Source organism: Teleopsis dalmanni, chromosome 1 (genome assembly GCF_002237135.1).
Source record: "Teleopsis dalmanni isolate 2A chromosome 1, ASM223713v2, whole genome shotgun sequence".
NCBI classification, from domain to species: domain Eukaryota; kingdom Metazoa; phylum Arthropoda; class Insecta; order Diptera; family Diopsidae; genus Teleopsis; species Teleopsis dalmanni.
Genome location: NC_051846.1, coordinates 90,727,183 through 90,739,673, shown reverse-complemented (window position 1 = coordinate 90,739,673; position 12,491 = coordinate 90,727,183). Strand labels below are relative to the sequence as shown.

The window sequence follows — 12,491 nt, the reverse complement described above, 5'->3', positions numbered from 1 at the left end:
TATTATATATTCGGATAGTCATCCCTCTAGTTGACGATCAGAGTTGTCTAAAATAAATAAATAGAAAATTGCTAATATCAATTTACAACATTCAAGCCTTTTTGGAAGCTCGCTACTTATCAGACTGTACTTAAAATATCGACTATAGTATCATATATACTCTTTTATATGCTCACATGATTTGACACCAAAACAACGATTTGACAATTTTTTCAGTATGATTGCAGGTGAACTAAGATTAATCACTAATTAATTAACTCTTTATGCTTCTATTTAGTTTTACTTTTTACAGTTGCGAAGTTGATATTTGTAGGTAAACACAAGTACTCATCCATATTCTTAAATCGTGTCATAGTATTTACTTTGCTATAAGAAACGAGAGATTTTCGCCAGACTAAAAGAGATTGTAAAATATATCGATGCCTTTAATATTTATACAGACTAAGTTAGTTTTTTCACAAAAAGGATTTATAAAGTTATCTATAGATAACTACACCATTCTGTTTTTTGAATATCCATAATAATAAACTTAACCAAACAATCAGTGAAACATACACTCATTGAAATATACACTCACGTAGCTAGTGAGGATTTAAGGCTGAATCGCTCCCGAAATGAATCGAAGAACTTTATGTTTACGTATGGATATTCGTTATGAATGCATTATACATTTTTAATAAGAAACATATTTTTAATTTACTGAAATCCTTACGAAGTAAATATCTAGAAAATGAAAAAGAGTAATTATACAAGCTGATGAGTTAGACAGAACTGGATCAAAAACTGCTTTCACAGACTCTTAACCGTTTTGTGGGTTTAACTGAGCCGGCTGGTGTACTAGGAAAACTTTCCAGGGCTCAGACAAAGTAAAGCACTGATAAAACCGTGCTCCTACAAAAACATTCTTAAATTTTTAAAATGTAATTTAAGATTGATAACGGGTTTCATTACAGGTCATTGTGACCTGAAATATCATTCAGATATACAGATTATGACTCGAAGGTGAGAAAACTACTACGCATATTCTTTGTGACTGGCCAGCTTTAATAACGCACAGGAGAAACTTGTTTTATATGGATTTTCTGTCACCAGAACAGATTAAGAGCTCTTCTCTAGATTTAGTTTTGGACTTTGTTCACAAAGCTTTAAAGGGCTTTGTGTAATCAATAGTAAAATTGGTACAACAGGACTCTTCTGGCTGTTGTATCGACTGTTGGGCGATTTCACGTCAAAACTTTAATAATAATAATTATATTATTAATTATATATCAATTAGTATACTAATTTTAAATATTTTTAGTAATAATTTTACAATTTTACTTTTTCTTTAACATTTCTCTATTTTTTATACGGAAAATGTTTTTTAAAATAGTCAAACCTTTTGAAACTAATTAAAGTGCTATGATAACAGTATCAGCTAACTTATTTTCAGTTTAGTTTAAGTTTTCCGTTTTAAAACAATTTTATTAGAATAAAAATCTTTAACTTTTTATTTCGCTGTACTTTTTGTTGAAAAGCATAGAAGCTTGAGGTTCTGACTTTAAAATTCCAGAAGGTGCGATGCTTCCTCACTCGAAACATTCGTATTCTGTGCATACGAGCACCAAACGTGTTCGAAATAATCATTAAAGAATTTATTTTTGCGCAAATTCTTTGGTGATTTTTAAAAATTACTTTTTACTTGTTTTATAGTTTAAAGCCATCTGGAAATGATAAATTTTCAACAGAATCTAACGCGTTCCGGATTTGCTGATCAAACAGAATTTTTATCCGCTTATCTGTTGGAATTGAAGTTACTTTTTCGCAAACGAGACCAACAAATCTATCTTCAGACTTCACTCTATTTTTATTTATTTTTATTAGCAATGAATTGACAAAACGAGATAATAAAAATACCAAAATCGCATTTTGATAGTATTCTCAGTACAGAATCGACAATTATTTTTATCCATTATTTACGAATATTTGGAATTCGAACTACAGTCGCAAAAAGTGTCGTAATTTTTATGTGTGATTTAATCTATTTTTCAGAATTTGCCCTTGAAAATTAAATATTTTTTCATAACAAAATCGTTGAAAAATATATATATTATTATCATCTACATATTATATATAATTTTTTCATTAAATAAAATTAATTTTACTTAATTAAACAAAATGGCACAAGTCACGCTATCGAATGTTGAACGATTGTTTAAATTACAAATTAAATTTAACCATTCAAATATTTTTAGTATTTAATTTTTTTTTTTTTGTTGCTTTATTTCGACATGTTATTACGTAATTGTTAACTTTCACATAATATTTCTATTACCGCACATGCTGACTTGAATCGAAGCTCACTACCTTTCATGCAGACCTCGACGTAGACTTCATTGCACTAGCGCTGCACGTTGTCTCATTCCACTGGAGTTGTTTAATTATTCAACGCCGTTGCAGCAAAAGTTATTACACATGCGTAAAGACCCGCTGAACGACGCGTGACGCATCTGAATTTGTAAATAAGATTCACATTAACAATTCACTTTTTGCAACTGTTGAAGTTTCTTGTTTGGGAGATCGTGCCGACATTTTTAATTAAAACATTCACACACATTCACACTTAAATAAAAACTCATACATTCCCTAAACCAGATAATAGTAATCGGATATAATTTAATGTATACATCACACTCTCGCTAATACGAACAATTATGTTCCAATTTTTTTACTCCTTCCAAATAATAGGTTTCCCCAAAATACTCAAAATAGACCCATTTCTTTAACACTAAAAGAGTAAAGAAATAGGAACTTGTCGTGGAGAGCTAAATTTAGAAAATATGCTAGAGGGCGTAGCAATTCGTAGCCCCATCTATAAATTTTTTACCGTAACGATTGCACACGAGTAATGTTTTGTTGTTACTTCTTTACGAAGAAACAGGGTTTCAAAAAAGAAAACTTTGATCCTATTTCCTTAAACAATATTATTAATCTCTGAAACTTAAGCTAAAACCCATTCGTCACAAAGACTAAAACGGTGTTATATCAAACTTTGTACCTGTAGATAAATGTTAGGCATACGTGGTATACATAAAACCTTAAAGCGATTTTTTATTTGCAGTTAGTGGATAGTATCAAAGCCACAGTGTAAGACTTGAAACTACTAAAATCACTACTTTATGGATGAGGTGGGCGCGGCTGCAACCCCATTCCCAGAATCAGAGGGAAAAGATAAAAGAAACATAGTTTTTGTGATTACAAATTTATCTAAGTTAGGGATAATCACTTAGTGAACATTAATTATGGAATATCATGGGTATTACCTAAAAACTGGGACTATTTAGAAGTATACTCTGTGAAGTTGATTGCGATATTGGCGATTGTACTGCAGAACTGAGTGGAGAAGCGAACCATTTCGTCGAAATTAAGAGTGATTTGGGGAGGCCTGTGGAAAATAGTTTGGGGAATCTTAGTGGAAACTTTTACTGCGTGCAGAATATCGGGTGGAAGATTGTGCCGACGGGCACAATATGCTGTCTCTGCGCGCCAGAGACAGTAGATGTTCATCGAATCTTTCCACTTTAGCGGTAGAGTAAAGAACTCGACAGGAGTTCTTACTCTACTTACTCGACAGAGTTCAATATACAGAATATATTGCCCATTGGGCTTGTAAACCTTAAAGAGAAATGTTGGTAGCAATATATATTAAAAGCATTTATATTACTTACGTGTGCACACGTGCACTTTGTTTTTGATTCGTTTTTGCTTCAAACGAATATTAAATCTTTTCATCAGCTCTGAATGATATTCGCCGATGAATGTTTTACTCTTTTTGAGATAGTTAATGTGAATGATAACGAAAAAGTAGCTAATTGTATAGAAAATTGATTACAAGAATTCATTAATGATTTTATAGTTTAAAATTGCTCTACTCTTAGTTATGCTTTTATTATAATCAAAACTTAAAAGGAAGTAAAAATCCATATCCTTATCAAAAATTGACCCATGAACAAAAAAATTAAAGTTCGAATTGCAGTCAAACATCACCAATAAGCATATGTAATTTTTACATATATGAAACAAACGAAGTGTGATAACAATAGACTCGCCAGATTGAGATTTTTCAATTTTGAAGCCCGAAATATCTAAATCTACACTATATTGACACTATAGCTGTAACTGTCTTTACGAAAATCAGTTGTCAAATCACACTCCCGGGAAATTCAAATTGCACATATGTTGAATTTCGTTATTTATATATTATTATTATTATGTTGATATATGCACTGCGACCTTAAACTCTATTGTGCCCTATTTATATATTACATTGCAATGAAAGATTTCAATTCGACCAAGACCAGAACTTGATTCAGAATTAACGGACCATTAACGGAATTAACAATATAAAACTAATTCATCATCTTGTCATCTTCATCTTATCGGTTTGTTCAAGAAAATATATTATATGGCCTATTATATGTATCTCTCTCCTTCACTGCGTTGCATCTTGATAATCTTCATATACCATTTCTTCATAATAATGTAAAGGGAATATTTATTTATGTCTAGAATATTTTATTTAATAATTTTTTAAGTAAAATATTTATATTGAACATCAATTTTAAAATTCTATCTACGAAATGAAATCAGTTAAACAATATTAATGTTTCTATTTTATAACTTAAAAAAGTATTGTATGTATAGTATTAAATATGTTTTCGCCTCAAAGTACATTTATTAATAAAAACAGACCCAAGTAATGTGAGATATATTGTCAAATTGCGTGCCAGGAAAATCGGAATTGTTTATATATTAAATTTAGTTATTTATATATTATATTGCAGCGAAATATTTCAATTCCACTAAGATCTGAACTTGATTCAAAACAAACGGACAATAAAACAAAATTTAATTTTGTCAAAATTAATACAATCTTTATCCTATCATTTTAAATGTATTTTTGCAAATAATGTTGCTCAGTTGGGATGTTGCTTAATATATAGCTTTTAAAATGAAATATTAAAATATCAGACAGCGAATATGAGCAATTCTTATAAACCTTTTTGTCCTATAAGCCTTAGTCATATTAATTACATTGTAAAAAGTCATTAAACCTTTTTACGTTTAATGATTACCAAATATCGTGAAATTATTCTTATCAATTGAAAAACAGTGCTTAATAATGATGAAAATAGTGCTGTATGCACTGATAGATATTTCTGGAATTATTTACTGTACCCTGTGCAAAGCAATCAATGTTGAATACGAGTATAATCTATATTTTTCTAAACAGCATAAACGATTGTAAATCATAACCATTCTTAGATCATGGAAATGGAAAAATATAGAAATATTTACTGAATACACGATTGTCTTCTTTATTCTTCAATTTACTCCAATTAAACATAGGACCTTGATAATTTCATCAAATCATTTGCTGTTCAGGGGTGAAGTACATGTTCTTCTCCAAGTTTTTAACAGACCACTAGGTTAATGCTTGCGTCGTGTATTTTATTTGAAAGCTTGGTCGGCAATATAAGAGTTTGGTTTTCTCTGCTTTTGACAGACCCATTGTGATTTATGTCTTCCAAATTTACGAGCATAATAAATTCATAAATAATTCTTGAATTTTTAAATTAATTATTCATATATTTTTCGCTCTAAAAAGCTAATTTTGTTTTTGTGAGTGCAGTGTATTCGACAGAAGAAGTAAAATTCAATTAGACAAGTTCAGGATTATTATCTGCACAATTAAAATGGATTAAAAAATAATTTGGTAATGACATAAGTAAATAAAATTTTCTTTTCTATAAAAAACAATTATTAAAGCTATTTAAGCTTTTTCAAAGTTTAAAAAGCAAAGTTATAAATTTTTTTAAATATTTTAAACTTGTAATTTTTTTAATCATACCTATATATATATATATATTTATAACAAAATTTATTTATAAGCATTATGCATTTTAACATACCATCAATATTTAAAAATCTTGTGTTCGCAAAAAGCAGCAAACTTTAACTCCATTCTTTAAGAGATTTTATAATACTTTATATATAACACTTCAATCACAATTACCACTTATGCTTTCATGAAAAATTAAAAATATTTTCTTCACATTTTCAGAATAATATTTATTCTCAAATGAAAACACGCAGACTTCGCTTAATACTAGGAATAATATTTGGTATTGTTATTATTGCCCTTTTGGGAACCGCAATATACTTCATCGTAAGAGGTGGTGACTTCGACAATAATCAACCCAAGCCCGAAGAAAACGGAATAAAGTTGGAGGATGTGTTAACTGGCCGCCTCGCACCAAAACGCTTTAATGGTAGTTGGTCAGGTTCTAATCTTATATATAAAGAGGAGCATGTAAGTGAACTAACTAAAAACTAAAAATATTTAATTATACTAAAGCACTCATGTCAACAAATTTTAATTTTTATAGTCGATTGTAGAGTATGACGTGAAAACAAAAAACCGAGAAGTGTTGTTACTGAATGGATCGCAGTACGTTTTATTTGAAAAATCGGCCGACGGGCAGTTCTTACTGCTCGCTAAGAATTATAGAAAGGTACGACTATTATTAAAACAGACATAGTAAAAAAACTATTTTATTTTACAGAATTTCCGATATAGTTTTGAGGCTGAGTACGATATATATAACATTACTTCCCGTGCAATGAATCCACTCAAAATTAAAGGTGAACAGAGATCACTTATAATGGCTCAGTGGGCTCCAGTCGGCAATGGACTTGTGATAAATTTCGAACGCAATCTTTACTACAAACCGAATCCATTTGCTGACGAAATTACAATAACAAGCGATGACAACTTTGCAATATTAAATGGTGTACCCGACTGGGTTTATGAAGAGGAAGTTTTCAATTCCAATGTGGCCACATGGTTTAATCCAAATGGTACAAAAATTGCCTTTATCAAATTCGACGACTCTCCCACCCATACCATTAATTTCCCTTACTACGGAGAGGCTGGCGATTTGCGTTATCAATATCCTTTTAATCGCCTAGTTGCATATCCGAAAGCGGGTTCATCAAATCCACGTGTAAGTCTCTTCACCGCAGACCTGGAAAGTGCTGTAAAAGGTTCAGAGTTTTTGGATCCAGTTCCTGTACCCAGTGCTTTGAACACAGAAACCGATTATATCATAACTGTGGTCGACTGGTTAGACAATAATAATGTTTTATCTGTTTGGATGAATCGTATACAGAACCTAGCTTATCTGCAAGTTGTTGCAGGAAGAAAACGTCTTGAGGTATTTAAATGTTTGTAATTGCTTATATAATATTTATATGTGTTTTATATTATATCTGCATAGGTATATGATATGGAATCAAAAACTGGCTGGGTTGATCTGTTTTCTACCCCGTTTAAGAACAAAGATGGCACGCGTATTGCTGTTATATTACCACAGGGGCAGGACGATGACGGCTATTTCCGACACCTTTGCATACTATCAGCAACAATTTCAAAAAGCAGTCCCGATATATTAACGAAGGGCAAATATACTGTCCAATCAATACTACATTGGGATACCACAAACGATATCATTTTCTATACCGCAAACACTGAGCAAAACTCAGAAATACTTCAAGTATACTACATTCGAGCAACAACTGGTCATACTCCAAAGTGTTTAACTTGTAAATTACATACTTCGGGTGGTGAGTTTAAATAATTTAAGCAAATTTATCGGTTATAATAATTTCAATTGACAATATTTAGATGTCGAGCAAAATTATTACTCAGCTGATTTCAGCACTGATCATCAAATAGTTATTAGTTCTCTGGGACCAGGAATACCAATGACTGCCATTTATGAATGGACATATTCAAATTGTAAGAAAAGCTAGATAAACGTAAAATATTTTATATATATGTATATATCTTAATATTGTACTTACAGCCCAAGTGACGTTAAAAAAAGTCATTGACTGGGAGAACAATGAGTCATTACGTTCCAAATTGAAGTCAGTTGCAATTCCAACCGTTATAATTGATACAATACCAATAGCGAGTGGTTTTACTGCTAAGGCTTTAATGCAGTTGCCACCAAATTTGGACCGTAGTGGTAAAACAAAATACCCGATGCTTGTAGATGTATATGGAGGTCCTGATTCACATTCGGTAAATATAACAAAAAGACAATCGCATTTATAAATAAAAAAATTTAAATTTAAATTATAAATATAACGTTAGAGATTAATGATTTTATAGCTTTTAATTTATTTTTATACTAAATTTAAGAAAATAAAAGTTTTTTAAATAAACAGCAATTTATTAATAACTTTGTTTAGGTCGTTAATAAATGGATTTTAGATTGGGGTACTTATTTATCATCAAGTCATTCTGTGATTTATGTAAAAATAGATGGACGTGGCACAAATCTTCGTGGCGATAAATTATTGCATTCCATTTACCAGAAGCTAGGTACTGTTGAAATTACGGATCAAATTGATGTAACTAAGTATGTCCACACACACATGCATTTTTGTTTTCTGTTTTTTTGTTATCTATATTATTTATTGTTCCAGAAAATTGCAAGCTAAATATTCTTTTATTGATGCTAATCATACTGGTATTTGGGGTTGGAGTTACGGTGGTTACGCTGCTGCTATGGCACTAGCGAACGATGATAGTCTTGCTTTCAGATGCGCTGCATCGATTGCACCTGTTACAGATTGGGCGTACTATGGTATGTTCCACTTATATGAAATTTATTCATAATATTATAATTTGATTTCCAGATTCTATATATACGGAACGTTACATGAGATTACCTAATACAAATGAAGCTGGTTATATGAACGCTAGGTTAAGCACACGTGCTCAGAAACTAAGAGGGAAAAAATTCCTATTAGTCCATGGTACCTTAGATGATAATGTACATTATCAACAAGCAATGATTTTAGCCAAAAATCTAGAACGTTATGATATATTATTTAAACAAATTGTAAGTAATTTCAAAAAACATATTATATATAACAGGCGTGGCCAACTAACACGACATTAATACATAAGTATTCATTGCCAGTACACAAATATAGTAGAAACGTGAATGTCATGATTATTTAAAAAAAATGTTGTCTATACTTATTATGTAATATATTTTAGAAATTATGAATCATTTATATAAATCATTTAATTAAAATCATGATTTAATTTTTTTTTTTTGTTTGATAGAGTTATCCAGATGAAGATCATGGCTTATCAGGCGTACGTCCACACTTATACCACTCATTGGATCGATTCTTTGGCGATTGCTTTGACAATAAAAATATGAATGGCTCCAAATAGTAATTATTTAGACAGAGAAAGCAACATTCACCAAAAACAACTACGCTTTATCAAAAATAAAAACGTATTGTACTTGAGTACTTTATCCGATTATCTAAAATGTAGGCGTGATCAATTATTTGTAATATGTTGAAATCAAAAATTATAAAGAATTTAGCTTTTTAGCGTATGCAGGTCCAAACCCAGGAACTTTAAAACAATAATAGAACGTTTTTATATATTGTAGCATTTAAAATAGTTAAAATTAATTTTAAAGAAAACTAAAATCAAAATCAAAAATCTATATCAAATAAAAATTATCATATTAATGATACTTGATAAACGGTATCGAAAATATGTTTCGAGTTGATATTCTGTAGTTTCATATTGCGTCTAGTATACTTAATTGAATTATTTTTTAAAACGTATTATTACTTCAGTACGAAGTCAGCTAAAGCAAAACAAATGATTATTTACAATTATTAGAGTAAGTCAAGAAACCGAAACATTCATAGATGCTTCCACATAGATGTAGCGGGTTAGTTAAGCTTAAATACAAAAATTGTGCCAAATTTTGCATTTTGATTTATCGTAGAAAATCTGCCGAAATTCGATTTTTCAAAACAAAATAGAGACTTAATTACAATTAAAATCGTAGTAAGCACTGTTGAGCATTTAAATATGTATAAATTATATTTTTATATATTTTCTTTTAACATTTGTAAATACTGACTTTTGTTGTAAGTAATTTATTTAAATTTTACAATTTCAATATTAGGAAAATAAATAATATAATTAAATTTATTAAACTATTATAAAATTGTTTCAATTCACGTAATCATTCCTTCGTCCTAAGTGTATAGTTTGGAGGAAGTAGGCGTGAGACACAGAATCTTTAATCAACTCACAATTAACTACTTTCAAGATCTATATATTGTATTTTCTCTTATTAAATTTACTGTGTCTCGCGATGTGTGGCATCCTGTACACTCTTGTTAATACCACGTATTGTCCAACAGAGTAGAAAGTAGAGTTATTTTTCGATACAAGTGATAACTACTCTAATATACATACACTTATACTCCGATTCACCAATGCCCCGATTAGATTTGATTCGAATTACGTTGCCAAAAAAAATATAATAAGTTTTGGTTTCGAATTGCATCGATAGTGTCTCGATTCGTGTCCTTTTTTAATACATGCGTACAGAGGGGATTCCCATTTTATTTCTTGTCGATCATATTTATTGTAAGAGGGCTTACATGTATTAAGTTTTAAGTTAAAAGGAATCAGTTTACAATTGTGTGATAAAGTGGAAAGGCAAATTTCTCCTTTATAAGGTATTGAAATGAGTCGAAAGCGAAAATCAATTCCCTTCGAAAAAAAGTTAGATATTTTAAAACATTTCAACATTTCGTGATGAGGGCAAGATAAAAAACTATGGAAAAGCTGCCACACATTTGCAAGCCAAACAAGTTACAAAAACTAGAAGTCCATTAATTATAAAAATGGAGTTCCTTCTATCCATTTGAAAAGCAAATCAGAATGCCATTGAGCCAAATGTTAATTCAGAATAGGGCTCTGTCAATATTCAATTAGTTAAAACGTAATTCTACATCAAGTGGTCAAAAACCAGATTATTTATGAAATTTATATATGTAGAGAAATGTGATTCGATTTGCGTCGCATTTTATCGGTTGCAATTGACGACGCAAATGGGGGTATTAGTGTAATACCAAATAACTCTGGGTAAATATTTATTATTGTCAAATTTATGAAAATCAAATTATCCAAATAGTGCAATATCTTTAACATTTTCTTGCATTCGGCATTTTCTATTTATTTATTCCTTTTTGTTTAAATGATTTTAAACAATTTATTAATAAGATTTTTATTATACTTGATAATTTGTGTTCGTAAAATAATGAAAAAAGACTCGCTAGAATGTTAAAACACTTATGAAAAGAAAGAATCCATCGCTCAAATTAATTTGAAGCTTTGAATACGAAAATACTTTTTGCTTTGGTTGACCTATTATCAAAAAAGCCGTTGTAGTAATAGATTGGGTGCGAGAAGAGTGACAAATAAACAAGTATGATATAGCTTATCGCAGAATAAACATTTAGAAATTTTATTACTATATTATCAGACAGCCAAACTAAAATCCAAACTTTTAATTGAGCCATTATACCTTTCTATATAGCCGAATAAAGCAAAGAAATTTTAAGCATTCTAGGTAAACAGCATAACTTTTGCATGATTCGAGCTCTGAGATATTGAAACAAAATGTTATCGAAAAAACTGATGAACTGCAGAAGAAAGGTTCTGCTATGCAAGAGAGTCTTGCACAACCATTTATTGTACTATTTAATGTAGTTAAATGAGCCAAAGCTTCCAACATATAAGACTAATAGGACACTGTATTTCCATGTCAAGTAAGCATTATAGCTGATAAATAAAAATAGACTGACAACAGTGTTTACTAGTTTCTAATCTATTAGAGAGCAGGCGAGCAGAGTGGGAACTGCTTCCAATATTTACTATCACAATTGCGAGCAGATATAGGAAAAGAAAACTATTTCCCATTATCTTCTTACAAAACCAAAATTTTGTTTTACTTTTCTGAAAAATTGACATTTCTTAGATATTAGGGGTATTCACTCTCTCTTGCAAACTCAATGCAAGGTGCACGAAATGCACAGATTGTACGAGAATGCAAATAACAACAACAAAATACACGCACAAAATTTCGTGCAATTGCGTGCAATCTTCCAATACTAAACCCTATGTATATTTGCTTGCAACAAACCAGAAATGGGGGAAATCAGCTGTTTTGTCATTTGTTGCTTCTCATTTTTAAATTTGAATTGACTGTTAGTAAAATTTCGAGATATGTTAATCTATGGCTATGCTATATACATGCGTTTCGTTCAATAATTTAAATCGATGTGACCATTAATTAAGTTTTCACAAATATAATATTATATACATATACATTTGTGAATTAATTTATCTATTTATCAATTTCAGCGAAACTTACGAAAATTTGTTCACATTTTGAACTATTGAATGAAGTGTTTGGACGCATGTCTAATTTTGTACGGAAACATTGCCATAGCCACCAACTAGTTCTGCGCTAGGCAACGAAGTTTTTTTTATTGAATCGTCTGCAGACAACACATCATCCAGCTCTGCACCGAAAGTCGTGCGTTCT

General features: G+C 30.4%; 1 protein-coding gene across 1 annotated transcript; it reads left to right on the top strand.

The window, feature by feature from the left end:
* Positions 1 to 2,157: 2,157 nt before the first annotated feature.
* LOC119687126 (venom dipeptidyl peptidase 4-like) lies at positions 2,158 to 9,946 on the top strand. The gene is made up of 11 exons (XM_038101335.1): positions 2,158 to 2,181; positions 6,104 to 6,352; positions 6,429 to 6,554; positions 6,606 to 7,256; positions 7,320 to 7,665; positions 7,727 to 7,840; positions 7,908 to 8,128; positions 8,299 to 8,468; positions 8,536 to 8,696; positions 8,749 to 8,954; positions 9,185 to 9,946. Exons 1-11 carry the CDS (start codon positions 2,158 to 2,160, stop codon positions 9,296 to 9,298), a joined length of 2,382 nt encoding a protein of 793 aa, XP_037957263.1. The 3' UTR covers positions 9,299 to 9,946.
* The last annotated feature ends 2,545 nt before the right edge of the window (positions 9,947 to 12,491 follow it).